Source organism: Taudactylus pleione, unplaced genomic scaffold (assembly GCF_031769625.1).
Source record: "Taudactylus pleione unplaced genomic scaffold, aTauple2 ptg000070l, whole genome shotgun sequence".
Taxonomy (NCBI): domain Eukaryota; kingdom Metazoa; phylum Chordata; class Amphibia; order Anura; family Myobatrachidae; genus Taudactylus; species Taudactylus pleione.
The window spans coordinates 19,976,952-19,993,046 of NW_028284472.1; the positions used below are offsets into that span (position 1 = coordinate 19,976,952).

At 44.4% G+C, this 16,095-nt stretch overlaps 1 protein-coding gene across 1 annotated transcript in view; it reads right to left on the bottom strand.

Annotated features, from left to right (window-relative positions):
• The window catches only part of KLHL29 (kelch like family member 29), a 926,340-nt gene that overhangs the window by 292,314 nt on the left and 617,931 nt on the right, over positions 1-16,095 (bottom strand). Inside the window, exon 4 of the mRNA XM_088467301.1 lies at positions 662-809. Coding sequence (XP_088323427.1) covers positions 662-809 — 148 coding nt within the window. The remainder of the gene's footprint in view (positions 1-661; positions 810-16,095) is intronic.

A 16,095-nucleotide genomic window follows, 5' to 3' on the forward strand; every position in this document is an offset into this window, starting at 1 on the left:
AGGGGGGGTCTTCTGGTCATGTCACTCACAACCACTGAATTGCTATTTCTGGGAATGGGTGTCACTGGAAGAATAGGAGCGCTCGTTAATAATGCACTATTATAATTGCTAGCCTATATAATTATATATGTGCACGTTGCCATCCTTTCTTGCTCCTGGTGAATTGACAATGTTGAGATGAGATGAGATCTTTATCGGTGTAATCATTTATTCGAAATAAATCCTATAGAATGACATGGGGACCTTTCATTGATCTGTTACGTAACCAGAATGCTAAGGCAGAACATTACAAGGTTCAACACGACCAATAAACTGAGCCTCACCAATATTTATGTCATTATAGTGTTTTCCATTTCCCTGTGAGGCTTATTCCATAACATGGAGAAATATATACCGATGTTCTGTAACCCATAGCAACCTAGCAGATTCTAGGGGGTATATTTACTAAAGTGCAGGTGTTTAGAAGTGGAGATGTTGCCCATAGCAACCAATCAGATTCTACCTAGTATCTTCTATAAGGTGCTAGATAAATGTTAAGTAGAATCTGATTGGTTGCTATGGGCAACATCCCCACTTCTAAAAATCCGCACTTTAGTAAATATACCCCCTTGCCGTCAAGGTTTGGTGGATTTGTAACTAACAACAAAACGTGGTCTCTCACCAGGGTTTTCTCCTTTCCTCGTCTGCTTAGATGGGGGCTCTTCAGTATCCCAGGGCGTGGACTGGTTGATCGGAGTCTGTCCCCACCTCACGCTGGTTGCCAGCAATTGTCCTTGTGTTTGTTTCTCAGCCTTGGAAAGTACAGGCGTCTAAAACACATAAATGGAGCAACAGCAATTAAACACGGTCAGGACTCATTTTCTAACCAATCACTTCAGTGGCCAATGTGCAGAATGAGCTTTCATTGGTCTAGTGCGAGTTGGACAATGAAAGCAAACATTGTATAACTGTCGGGAGCCAAAATACCTGACGAAGTTTTGCAGAAAACAACAATCAGATAATAAAGAAAAGTCAGCTCAACATAAATCAAGTTGGTCTCATATGAAAAGTGGCCTTTGAACATTTATACATATTAATGTATTTAAATATATGCATATCATGGTGTAATTCTTTCGTAAACTGTCTCATACCTAGCGATTGTCCATACTTACCAGCCATTTCAGCCTGATACAGCTTCTCTGCATTGTTATCCAATTGGCTTACAGGCAGGAATAGGATATATACCCGTGATACCAATATGTGTGGCTATTATTATAAATATTTTGTATTTTTATGTTTTGTAGTAAGTTACACACAATACAAAAGGGTTTTTTGTTTTTCTTGCCATGTTTTTATATTTATAAAGAAATCATTTTATTTAAGGAGAACAGCGCAATTGCCTGCCCTGTGCCGATCCCTGAACATATGATGTCACCATATCCCGCCGAGGGAGTGGGGCGCCTCTAGTTCCAGTGGAACTAGAGCCGCCCCACTCACTCGGTAGGACATGGTTCCAGGTACAGTACCCTGAAAGTCACATGACGCAAGGGAGCAATGGTGTCACCCCCAGACTCTGCACCATGTGCGGCAGCACAGCTGGCATACCCCTAGTAAGTTGATGGAGAAAGGGTCAATTGAAAAGATTACAAAAAATTTCAAGATAGTTACTTAGATAGAAGTCAATCTCCTATATTTAAAAGGGAAGCCGACGGACGAAATCCCGACCGCCGGCTTCCCAACTGTCTAATCCCGGCAAGGTACTAATGACAGGCATCGAAATCCAATCCCGACGCCTGTCATTAGACCTACGCCGGGAGCCCGACACCCGGCATGCCGATCGAAGGTAAGCCGGGTGCCGGGCGCGGACAGCCGTGGGGGAGAGGGTTAGGTTAGGGGCTCCCAGGGGGGGACTTAGGGTTAGGCACCCCCCGGAAGGATTAGGGTTAGGCTAGGAGAAGGGGGGGTTAGGCACCCCCGGGGGGAGGTTAGGGTTAGACACCCCCCGGGAGACTTAGGGTTAGGCTGTGGGGAAGAGGGGGTTAGGTTTAGGTACTTAGAGGGGGGTTAGGGTCAGGCACTTGGGGGGAAGGTTAGGGATAGGCACACCTAAGGGAGGGTTAGGGGGGGGAATTAGGTTAGCGATACTTAAGAAAAAGAACGATTGGGATTTTCACCTCTGCCGGGCTGCCGCTGTCTGGCTAAATCATAACGATTCCATTTAAAAATGTGTATTTATTTTTTTTATTATTATTATTTCTGTGATTGTGGTAATAAATATCAGAAAATTGCAACTGTGCGCAGGATAAAAGACTGGAGAAGCTACACGTGAACTAAAGCTTTATTACTGTATACTGACAAGTCATACTATTTGAATATGATATGTATTCATAGATTTCTTCTGGTTCAGTAAACAATTATAGTGGTAAACCTGAAAACACTTTGTTCCTGTTGAGCAGAACAGGCTTATGGGAAATACTGTATACATGACGGCGTACAATCAATATTTCACCCACTGAGTCTACAGAACAGGACCCAGGGCCGTACAGATACAGGATTTCCACCTACAGACAGACTCATTCACCTTCTGTGGGGCTCATTAGTGCAGAATGTGGCTTTCCTGTTCAGCTGCTCAGCATATGAAGTGCTGTGGAAACCGTATGGTAGTTACTAGTTACCACACTATTCTACTGAATACAAATATGTAGAGACTGAGACGCATAAAAAAATGCTGCATTTTGCCATTTGCACCTTTTATTCATGGGAACATTACAGGATATTACAGTGGTGGTAGACATGATAGGATATTACAATGGTAGCAGACATGATAGGATATTACAGTGGTAGTAGACATTACAGGATATTACAGGGGTGGTAGACATGATAGGATATTACAATGGTAGTAGACATGATAGGATATTACAGTGGTAGTAGACATTACAGGATATTACAGTGGTGGTAGACATGATAGGATATTACAATGGTAGTAGACATGATAGGATATTACAGTGGTAGTAGACATTACAGGATATTACAGTGGTGGTAGACATGATAGGATATTACAGTGGTAGTAGACATTATAGGATATTACAGTGGTAGTAGACATTATAGGATATTACAGTGGTAGTAGACATTATAGGACAGGGATCAGGGAACTTTTTTATCTTTTACCCGAAAATATATTTAGATACGCCGACGTTACCCCCTTGATTTGAAAGGAAGGAAATCACATAATAGTGCCCCCATATAATGCCCCTGTAGTAGTGCCCCCATAGTTATACCCCTGTAGTAGTGCCCCCACATAATGCCCCTGTAGTAGTGCTCCCATATAATGCCACTGTAGTAGTGCCCCCATATAATGCCCCTGTAGTAGTGCTCCCATATAATGCCACTGTAGTAGTGCCCCCATATAATGCACCTGCAGTAGTGCCCCCATATAATGCCCCTGTAGTAGTGCCCCCATATAATGCCCCTGTAGTGCCGCTTGTACAAAAAAATAGAACACACCTTAATTTTGCTCCTGCATCCGCCACCGTCCTGTCCGCCCGGCTGCTCCTCGTAACTATGGGAGAGACGTCATGACGTCTCAACCATAGCGCGCAAGGGGAGAGACGGAAGCTGGAGTTCAGAAGAGAACTCCAGCCTCCGGCTAACGCGGCGCTACAGGGAAGGAGCCGGATGCCCGCTGGTAATAACATCTCAGTGGGCGTCTGGCTTAGAGCCTCCCTGTGGCACAGCCAGGCATGCATATGAATCATTCTATATTATAGAATGATTCATATGCATGCCCGGCTGTCCGTCCATTACCCCAGGAATTTCATTTCTACCCCATGTGGGGTAATTTACCCCTTTCTCTGACTACTGTTATAGGATATTACAGTGGTAGTAGACCCTACTCATAAATAACAAATGTCACGCCTAGTTTAAATCCCCCTAGTTCTCTGTAGTTCCCCAGCAAAATAAAATAAATAATACACAATAAAATAAAAAAAGATCAATGTTGAAATTTAAATGCTATAATGATACCCAGAGCTCCATACTGCTGCCAGAGTATTTCATTTTGTCTCCTTGTCTTTACCGTATTAGCGCGGCTTTATGGCTCCGCCCCCTGTTCCCATCCTGCATCAGGTGGTCGTGTTCAGAAAGACATTCTCACTTATGGGTGGCCACTGAATAGATCACCATTGATGATCTCCAAAGATGGCGCCATCAGTACTGTACCCTGCAGCGCAGCTGGAGTGTCTTTTAGTCTCTCCAGACAGGCACCCTGCAGTATGCCTCAGACCTAGCGTCGTATAGTGAAACATAACTGTTGCATGAAAAACACCTCGAAATCCATACACCCGCTTTATTGATTGAAGTGCTAGAAGTGCATTGGACTGTGCACCTTTAAAACAAATATGGAATTATACATTAGCAAGTACACAATTGTTTCTCTCATCACTCACAGACAATGGGTTATTGGAGCGAACGGTAATAAACTCTACAGAAAAGCGTCAGTATCAATAAAATAAAAAGGATAAAAAAAATATTACTGAATTGCTATCATACCCGCTTGAAAAGTACGATCGACATTAAAAAGCCTTCTGAGTACTTTAGCTGAAATATCTGTTTAAATAATAATTTTAGTTGTGGAACAAAGGCTGCTTTGTGAATTTTCAATTCTGTTTTTTTTATGTTTGTATTTTTTTTTATCTCCGCTAAGACCTTTACAGCATGAAGATTTGTTTATTGTGGACTGTGATCTCGCTGGATGGGATCAGGCTTATATAGTGGTAAAGAGGTAACACCACCTAGAAAAAGTTTTATTACTCAATGCATCTCTAGAGCAAGACTGGCTAGCATCGTCAAACATGAGGAAGTACCCAGCCGGCCTAACCTCACATTTTGTTCTGTTCAGTATAAGGGTACTGGGGGTACCCATGCCACCTCTGGGACGAGGAGGCTGAGCTCCTGGCACATCCTAAGAACGCGCAGGGTGGCTGACTGGTGGATCTGTGGGGTGGTGCTCCAGGCAAGCCAAATACAGATGCCATATGGCAGCGACGGGCACTGGCTGGCAGCACAGGTCGCACATCCATAGTTACAGCCCTGCAGGGCTCAAAGACATCAGACCAGTTGGTTGTATTGTTAGATTATTATCAAGAAAGATTTGGGGAACAATAAAAGGATTATGGGACAGAGGGAATAACAATGTCTATGCAGGTAAATGACCCTCTGCCAGCAGATTTAGCCGCACATTGTTTACTGAAGCTAGAAAAGTTCTTGCAACAGGAAAAATCAGTAAAACACAATTAGAGTTTATGCATACTAAGGCTAACCCTTGATAAGAGAGTGCATATATAATTATACAAGTTCAACTTGCTGTTTGGAAACTGTTGTAATTCAGAGTTACTTTTTGGGAGCAGCACAGTATTCAGGGATATTATCAGGATTGTGGTGTTAATTATTATAGTATTAATTTTCTTTTTGCATCTGAATATTATTTGTTTTATTTTTATGCACACTTGTCTACTCGCCGGAATGTCCTGGGAACTCCCAGATTTTGGGGAGTCCCCATGGACTCCACGGAGAGCAGCTCACCCTTACGCATTTCGCCCACATCCCTGAAAGTGGCAGAACAGGAAGAACTATGGTGCAATTCTCATCGAGTCATGGCCCCACACCCACTTCCTATGGGAAGTGTGTCGGTGTGCGTGTGTGAGGAGTACGCAAATCATCTATTAGGCCACCATGACTCTCGCCTAAGGCCCAGTAGGCACTGAGGGGCCTGGGTTGCCTAACCTGCTTTTATGTTTAGGGTTGACAAACAGAGAGGATGAAAGGGACCAAACCCTTAGAATCCAACTCTGGACCTACCCTTAATCTAGATGGTTTGGCTATTGGTTTAGTCCCTCCCACTCCAAACTTGCATAAAACCTGGACACTCAGGAGTTGGCTGAGCTGAAATAATCTGTACTGCTGATAATACCTCTGAAGCTCTGATTGGCTACATATACGGTAGTTCACCCACCTCAACTCCTGTACATCTGTGCAACCATCCCCTACTCCCCTCCCAAGTTTTAAAGAAGAAATACAATAAACATAGTCAGCTGCACACAAAGGAGAGTACACTGGGTGGTCACAACAGCTAGTAGGGTTCCAATAAAGTGAAATTTATAAACTCCGTATTATAAGCACACATTAATCATTTCTATTCAATTGCTAAAATTACAGAGATCGTCATAGAACCGAAAAATGGGCCAGAATGCGAAATAATAATGAAAAAGTGGATTCAACAGCTGCTGGGGAAGGTGGCTACTTCCTTACACAATGTTCCCTCGCATTTCAGGGCGAGCGATTAAACAGCTATTCTAACAGGGGACTGGCGCAGTATCCATCCCGTATCTGCCAAATTGTATTGAATTTTAAAAGCCAAAACAATATTTGAATGAGAGACGTGTTGGCTTAATACAGTGCATGAGCACAGCGGAGCGAAACATTACACTTGTCACAGCTTGAATTTATTACAGACTATAATACTTCTCAAGGCCTTATGAGAAAATAATACGTACATTAAACTTAAGCAGGTGATATAAGAATCCATATAAAACAAGATTCCCAATTCACCAAGGGGAAATCCGGCAAACTCGGAGCCGACAATTAATCAGATCCATGTTTTGAAAACATTTTCACTTGCCATCAAAATACCGTTCCCCACTTTCCCGTGCTGGTCCTGCTCCCAATTTTATTCGCTTTAAAGAAATACATTCTGAACAGCACCGGAAAGGTAATGATAACATTTTGTTCCTGACACTTTCCCCTCAGCAGGAATAAAAAGCAGAATGTTGTTTATCCACTGCTAACTGAATGTGTTGGTAATTCATCACAATTGTTAAACTCACTGGGGAAATAATTAGTGAAAAGAGAATGGCATGCAGGCCAGCGATGTACAGAGAGAGAGAGAATAAAAAAAATAAATTATAATATTCCGGCTATGGACCAAGCCTCCTGCTGAATGAAATGTGCCGTTATTACTGTCACATTTAAACTAGACGTGAAGTCTGAAAGCAAACAGCTCCCCTATGGAACATCCGTCAGGGGCAAATGTCACTAAAGGTCATTGAGTGTCACAGCAAAAAAAACTGACTGCAAAAGTAAATCATAAAAATGTCTATATCCACATTGTATAACCAGGTGTCTGACGCATCTCATCCAATCATCTCATTTTGCTAAAGAAAAATATACAGGAACTCTCACTAAAGGGTCATTTTTAGTATTTCATTAATTAGAGCTACCTTTCCCCTGGCTTTGGCAGATAGCGGGATTATAAATTATAAATAGCCCTCCTAGTAGTATACCTTTGAGCTGTCCCGATTTTGTCGATTCAGTCCCAATTCATGGACTTCCAAACGGGCGGATCTTACACGAAAGCGGGGGGGCGTTTGTTGTAAAAGTAATATCTGTGCTGATTGGGCTGGGGTTTGGGCAGATCGGGGAAAGGCTTCATTTGTCCTGATTTTGGGTGTCTAAATCAGTGGCGCACTCAGAGGGAGAATTCTGTGTACACAGAACCCCCACAACCCCCAGAAGGACTACATTTTTAAATCAGTGCTATCAGCATACACTATCACTATCGGTGTCCCTAAGGAAAGTTAATACAACTGAAACGTTGGACTGTTTAGTGCTAGGAATGCATTTTATATACTATTTCAAGTTCTAAGAGAGTGTTTATTATTGGAGTTATATATGAATTACATATACGGAAACCAAGCCCCCTGTCCCCTACTATAAATCCTCTGTTTGCCCCTGTATATGTACTAATACATTACTGGCCAGTTCTCACTCACTAATGCTTCACACCGGTGTAGAGTGATGAGGACACTGACATAGACCAAGGAGAGACAGGGGAACGGTGCTGAACTAACAGAACACTGCTCAGGAAGGGGTTACTATAGTGCTTATATATAGGGCACCACAATATTCCACAGCCGCATGATTGGGGGGGGGGGTATTACATTTTGTAGATAAACGTCGTTGAACAGCTAGCAAAATACCATACTAAGCAAACAGTCAAAAATTCAACCTAAGGCATAATATAAAACATACAAGAAGTAATTCCAAAGAGGCACACCTTGAGGAGATGGGAATGAACAAGATGGTTATAATACTAGTGGTTCTATAATTGTATGAAATAAATATTTTTATAAATTGCACTACAGTAAGTTACTAGTATTATCAAATTGATTAAAAAGAAAACCTACCCCCTGCTGACAGGTTATCTATAAGAGCAGGGCCGTATTGTTCATAAGGGTGACTAGGCTGAAGCCTAGGGGCCCAGCAGGTCTAGGGGCTCCGCAGGGAGAACTTTGAAGGCACACTCGTAGTCAGCTGAGGTTTGCTGTGAGACAATGGGGGAGGCGGGAGAAACAGTGGACCAATAGCACACTAGCGTCAGGGTTGTTACACCTCCATGAGAGGAGACGTGACCGCCGATATCACCGCTGTTGTCACCCACCGGTACTTGGAGGAAGTTCTCTCTCCTCCAGACCTCAGCCCACACAGGGACAGGAGATTCTGCAGGGACTCCGGCCGCCCACTAGAGAACCACCACTGAGTGCAGAGCAAGGATACCCAGCATAGGGGTAGAGCCAACTGGATGAAGATCCGGAGTGCACACACCAGGACGGACGCTGCAGCCTGCTGGTAAGTCATACTTGCCTCCATTCCTGGGCAGCTTTCCGGACGCAGCAGAATGGGGACCTGCTGCTCTCCTCTTCGGGGGGCGGGGCCAGATGATAGACGGCATTAGGCCTCACCCCCTTTACAGAAACACCCGCGATTCGCGGCTTTGTGAGGAGGGGCGGGGCTAAATGACTCGATTTGCATCATTTAGCCCGATGCTTGGCTACGGACCCGAAAATTCCAGGCAAAATCTCCCCATCCTGCCCACTTCACTAGGAAGTGGGCGGGATGCGGGAGATATGCCTACTCTTCCAGGGGTGTGGAGGGTTACCCGAAAAATCGGGAGCCTCCCGTGATTCCCGGGAGAGCAGGCATGTATGTTGTAAGTCCATAGTGAAAGACGCCGCCAAGACACATAATGTGGGTTTTATTCAATTCAAAATATTCCAGTACTGAACAATTATACCCCCAAAATGGGCTTTCCTGAAAAGTTCTACTCGCGCAAAAAAAAAATTAAGAAAAATTAGCAAAAATAATTATTCAGGATAAAGGACTATGCACTGTGGTCTAATACCTACAGTACCTGGGTCAGGCTGTCGGCTGTAATGGGGTGAAAGACTGAAGTGCCAGAGGGGGCCTGACATACCTGAAGGCCTAGGGGCCCGGCCATGGGTTAATATGGCCCTGTATAAGACACATTAAATATACCATTTGTTAAAATATGGTCATATTACTGAAATTGGTGGTGATCTTTGGGGCTCAGTAACATTGCCAGTACATTAGGTATTCCAGTAGGGGACATTTCTAACAATGTCACTTTTGCACCAATGCATTTATGCATATAATAATTCCACATAATGCCTGGCAGATTTCTAACTGAAAATACATATTTATTTTTTTCCGTTTTAACCGGTGAGCTTAATACTAGGAAAAGAAAAAAATAAAGCAATTTATGGGACAAAAAAAAAAAGAACAGTTAAATACTGTGACACTAAGAACCTTTTGTAGGACAGACACGGGAGGTTCTCACTCAGTAAAATGCGGCACATAATTACAGATGGAGTGCGGTATCTACGTGAGTGTCGCACGGGAAGAGGAAGAATTCTGCAGAAAAGGAAAAAAAAAATGAAAAACCCAGAATATGTATTTGGCAGTAATGAGTTTGATAAGTATATCTGGGATTGTCGAGACATGACAGTCTGCACGGGATTGATTGAAATGATGTTTTTTCTTCCTGAAATATCTGGAGGGATTTCATTACAATCAGACTGTCAGAGTGGATGGATAATGCTCATAGCACATAATCAGAGGCCACATATAAAATCAATGAGGCTCTGGACTGGATAATGTGTTAAAGGACAATGAGTGTGAGTCAGATAAAGACAGCCTGTAGCGCAGGGAGAGATTACACAGCCCACGTGATCCTTTTCCTCTCCTGTATAATGATTTAGTATTTAATTTATAGCTAAATAACTGGGTTATGCTTGTTGCTTCGCTTTGGGCCGTGCATTTAGTGGTCAATATTAGCATCCTATATAATGTATTTTTTTTAATTTTTATTGGAAAAGAGGGATTAATAGGGCATCCAAAAATTGCAATCAATTTAATTTATTTTTGTTTCTTCTGCAACAAAAGCAAATGCACATACATTGTTCAGCTGGCCCTTTATTGAATCAGAATATTTCACTGGTAATATTATTCTTTGTAAATCACTTTCATCTTCAAGTCAAAAGGTTAGAGGCTGAATTAAGCCTGTTCATTCATACCCAAGGTAACTAAAACCACTTTATATTCAAGAACAAAACGTTTCTGTGTGGCTTTTATTCCAGTGAACATGATCAGATTTGAAATGAGACCCTAAATACATTGACAAGCTTTTATAACCTGCATAAGAGGAGCATATGTATACAAGAGGTGGATTTTACCTCAGGGATGCAGCAAAATCCGCTAGCCCCAAGGAAGTTAAGCAGTGAGTCGGTGCCCTGGGTGTCTTCCCTGTCAATGGTTTCTTATTGGAAACGCTACCTGCTAATCAAACGCCAGTCAGGCAGTCGCAGTGGGAGGTGTTTTCTCCCTCTGGGACCGCCATTCCGGACCGCGATTAGCAGAGAGACTGCTTCTATTGGGAAGACAGGGCCTGATTCAGACCCGCTCGCGAGCGCAGGACGCTCGCAAGCAGGTCGATGGTGCCCTACTGCGCATGACGGAGGGAGCTCCGTCGTGCGCATGCGCGAGACCCGGCTAGCGACGGGGTAGCCGTCGCTCCGGGTCTCGCACCAAAGGGGGCGTGCTGTCGATGTTGATTGATAGCACGCCCCCTTTGGTGGACGTGCCGGGGGCGTGGCTGCCGGACGGAGGCGTTCCCATGGGAACGCCTACCGTCTGAAGCCGGCCCCACTGACATCACTACTTATAGAGCCAAAATCACTCCAGGGCTTGCGGCAGCGAGACCCTACTGCAGGGACTCCGTCGCAAGCCCGATGGTCTTGACCATCGTGACCATCATCATGGACGCTCGCTATAGCTGTGGGTGGTCACCCACAGCTATGCGAGCGCCCAAGAGGCCGCTCCATTTTCATGTAGGAGGCCCCTGATTCAGAGCGAGCGCTCTGGTCAGAGCGTCCGGCTCTGAATCAGGCCCTCACTCCCCTGCCGCAGTCCTTAGAAGTCGGTGTTTGTGTGCATGCAATGCGCCAGTCACACAATGCACCTGGCAGACGCCGCAGCAGTCCGGACCTCCTACCGAACTGTAGCGCAGGCAACCCCCCCAAACAATATGGTGGGAGCTCCCACTGATAGTAACCCACAGCTGCCATTTAGACTACACTTAATTTCATTAGACTAAAGGCCCCCATACATCTGAAGGAGGATTGCGTGATCCTGCCATCGGATACGCCATCGATGTGTCCGCGATTCGTCGCAGGATCTGTGAAATTCTACATGTTAAATTTCACCGATCTGCCAATCATGATCATTTTTTTGATCGTGATCGGCATATCTGTGAAATCCAACATGTTGGATTTCAGCGATCCTGCAACGCCGGGTTGTAGGATCGCAACATCGTGGTAATCTGTCGCTGATGTATGGGGGCCTTATTCTGTACTAGACTGTGTAAAAGCTGAATGCTGATTGTTTGCTATGGCTTAAAGCCATGAGCAGGACTTTCCCATTAATTAGCCACGTTTAAAAAAGAGGGCTGGAACAGAGCGAAGAGGCGGAGCTTTCTTCAGTGCTGAGACTATAGGCAGTGTAATGTTATTGTGCATTAGTGGTGCTCAGACAGTTTTTGGGGGAGGAAGATAACTACAACAGTCACTGTGCCATTTTTCTGGAACCTCAAACATTAATGTGCCATTGTTCTAAAACCCCAACAGTCAGCATGGCATTGTGCTGGTACACCGTACGTCAGTGTGTCATTAATAAAATATAAATAAGGAGCACCCAATGGTGAATAAATAATTACTATTGCTGGCGAGTTGCGACTTATGACGAAACAATAGGTGGCCGTGTACAAAACTTTTAAATAATTCATGATTAGCTCTGTATTCATGATTAGCTCTGTCAGTGTGGTATCGTTCATGGACCCCGATGGTATGGTATTTTTCTAAAGCGCCATGTCAGGATGGCATTGGTTTAGGGCACTAGTTGTCAGGATGGCACTGGTTTGGGGCACTAGATGTTAGTATGCCATTGTTCTGTAACTGAAAATGGAAGTGTGACATTGTTTTTGAATCCCCAAGCCCCAGTGTTCTATTATTCTGGGGACCCAAGTGGCAGTGTGTGGCATTGTTATGGGAACCCAAAATAAATTTTCCAAATGGAATATATAGCAATCAGTGCACCCCCAAAAAATCTCCAAAACTACCAGAGATTTTGGGATATCCTAATGCACAGTATCCGGAATGCAAACCGGGATTCCCCAATTTGAGCAAGTGAATGGAGAAAATAAAAAAATTACTAGCAAAAAAATATATATATATAACTCGTGAACATTTGCTAATTCTGAGTTTGAATTCAGGCGAATCAATACAAAACAGAATTTCTGTGGCTATGTAGCTGTTTTTTTTTTTCCCCAGTGCCTCTGGCCAATGAAAGCCGCCATTCAGTAAATTTCCCACAGGGCTGTAGGTAGGGGGAATCTAAATCTATCAGAAACATCTTTGGCCTGATAACCAAAATCATAAACTTTTATGTACACATTTACAAGAAGTCATACATATCTTAAAGACTCAAGTAAAAGAAAATAATTATTCAAAGAGTATAGCAGAAAAATAGATACTGTATCATGTTAATAACACACTCATTTATAATACATTACTTGAACTCATAAAATGTAGCACATTTATTGACTGTCTAGAGTCCCCTGCTACTCTAGGACTAGCCGGCAGTCTTGCATATAAAAAGACAAGACTAACACAAATCTCCACAACTACGAGAGGTTGTCAATAAACGTGAAGCCTCTTTCTTTCTTTAATTGACACTGGTGCCTTGAAGGTAACCTTTACATTTACGAAGTAACAAAGGGGATTATTTAAACATCACAGCCAACTACAAAGATGCCTCATTTTACGCTGAAATCGCTTGAGAAATTATTGCTCACTGAATAAATAAATAATATACAGTATGTCATTTATCTGACAGTTATGTATATAGTGCAAGCCTATTCTGCTGTGCTTTACAAGAATTTCTTTTGCAACAGCCAATGTAATAAATATGAATAGCACATCAAGTAGCATGTGATATTTTATTCATAATATATATATATATATATATATATATATACATATACACACACAGGGCCGGTTCTACCATTACTCATGGTATGCAGCTGAGTAGGGCGCCACATAGTGGAGGGCGCCTCAGCTGCGACCATGCGGGCAGACTGTGTCTCTGTGACACAGCAGTCTGTCAGACTCTCATTGGCTACTGCACCCATTGCCGGAGCCGGACTGGAGCTTTCCGGCTCCCGCAGTGGGTAATGGGGGAGACGTCATGACGTCTCTCCCATAATGCAGAGCGGCCCGGACTGAGGAGCGGATGGCGGTGGCCGGATTGGGGATTCAGGTAAGGGGGGGCGACTATAACAAAGGGGTTGGCTACCACTGGGGCAGTGCATATGGGGGGGAACCTCCACTGGGGGCACAACAAGGGGGGGACTACTACAAGGGGTTGGCTACTACTGGGGCACAGCATAGGGGGGGGACTACCACTGGGGGCACTGCATCGAGGGACCACTACTGGTGCACTATATTAAGGGCAATATTGGGGGTACTGTATGGGGGGGGGAACTACAACTGGGGCCACTGTTTAAAGGGCACTGCATAACGGGTACCACTACTGGGGGCATTGCATGGGGGGACTACTACTGGGTGCACTATATAAGGGGCACTGCATAGGGGGTACCACTACTGGGGGCACTGCATAGGGGGGAGTACTACTGGGGGCACTATAGAAGGGGCTTACTACTGGGGGCACAAGGGGCACTGCACAGGGGGGACTACTACTGGGGGCACTATATAAGGGGCTTACTACTGGGGGCACAAGGGGCACTGCACAGGGGGGACCACTACCGGGGGCACTGTAAAAGGGGCACTGCATAGGGGGGGCGCCAAAAAATATACTCGCTTACCAAAAAGTTTGGGTTAGGGCCGGCCCTGTATGCACACACAGTATATACAGTATGTATAATCATTATACACTTATCTTAATGTAAGGACTTTTCCAGCAGTATCTGCACTTCCTGGGGAGAATACATTTCCTAGTGACGTGCCGCCAGACATCACCGCGTCCAGCTGCGCACATTACTGTTTATTATGCTAGATAGTTTTCACTAATGTTCCCGTACCCTACTATAAGGTGCAAGGGATATTAGCGAGGATACTGGTGGCAAAGCGCCTTCGTCTGACCGTTCTGGAGGCAGGTGTGGTATAAAACAATGTAAAAGCCAACAGTCAATGGGTCGGCACCAAATGGTTGACACGGACAAAAGTTCAACAGTTGCAAAAGACCGAATGCACAGATTGTCAACAGGGTTAAAAGGTCGACAGGTTAAAATGGTCGAAACGAAAATGATTAACACATTTTTCCCTAATCCTCCCCTAGTGCCTAACCTTCCCACTGGTGCCTAAACCTAACCCAAGACTAAGCCTCCCCTAGTGCCAAACCCTAACCCTTCCCCTAGTGCCTAACCCAAACCTAAGCCTCCCCTAGTACCTAGCTCTACCCACCCTCTCCGGCAGCCTAACCCTCCCCCAAGTGTTTAACCCTCATCCAAACCTTAAGCCCTAACCCTAAAAATGTTGAAAAATCATAAAAAATGTGTCGACTAATTTTGTTTGTGTCAACTATTTGTGCGTTGATCATTTGAACCTGTCTACCTTTTAACTGTGTCAACCTTTTGAACATGTCGACCTATTGTAGGTTGACCATTTGGTGTCAACCCATTGACTGTCAACTGTCTATCCAGAGGCACGTCAAGTCCATTGCGCCGTAGTAAATGTCCCCTTATATTGCAGCTTTCTCTCCATCTTTGAGTAAGATGAGAACATGCTTTCTCCTGCATGATGTGTCACAGACACATGTGGCGAGCATTCCAGTCATGTCAAGTACATCAAGTACATTTTCTGAAACGGATCAAGAACAGTGTGAATGGAAACATGCAAAATACCACATGATATCACTTACTGTACATTGTTTCTGCAGTGTTTCAAGTGTTTTGGGGGAAGGAGTGACGGAGACCTTAAGAAATTAAACTACATGAAAATGCCAGTCAGAAAACAGCTTGTGGCGGCCATTTTTCTTTCTTTCTATTCAACTCCATCAAAGACACTTAGCCCTGAGCGCAGAGAAGATAAAACCAAATAATACATGGAACTTCACAGGTCTAGTGCCTTATGCACCGAACTCACTTCAGACAGATGCATTTCTGAGGATTTATTTAAACTTATAAATTCCATTCTCTTTGGCGATGATGCACACTGTGCTGTCAGGGGAATCTGAATTCACTATGAGAAAAGCATTGTTCGTGCACTCCTACGTCTGTATATAACACCGGGGAAACTGGGCATAAATTCATCAGTCATCCGTCATGTGTGAATGAAAAGTCTATGGATAGGCGCTGTGTCATCCTTATAGGGATCAATAATCCCTAATGTGACAGAATATAGCCATACAATCATTAATCATGATTAAGGCACAGCCGAAACGCGTTGGAGACCCACACCAGCCACCGTCACAGAACCGCGATCCGGAACCCCACGTGATCGCCAGAGATCCCCCCCTGCGTCAGCAGTGACTGCCTGCCACAAGGAGCCGCCAGCACCTCTGGCGAGCGGCATCCCCAACCTGTGACCACAGCACTCCCGGCACCCAGCCCACTTCCTCCCGCCCAGATCCGGTGACCTCACACGCAGGAGAGTCACGAGGAGCCGCTCAACACCTCCAGCAAGCGGCTTC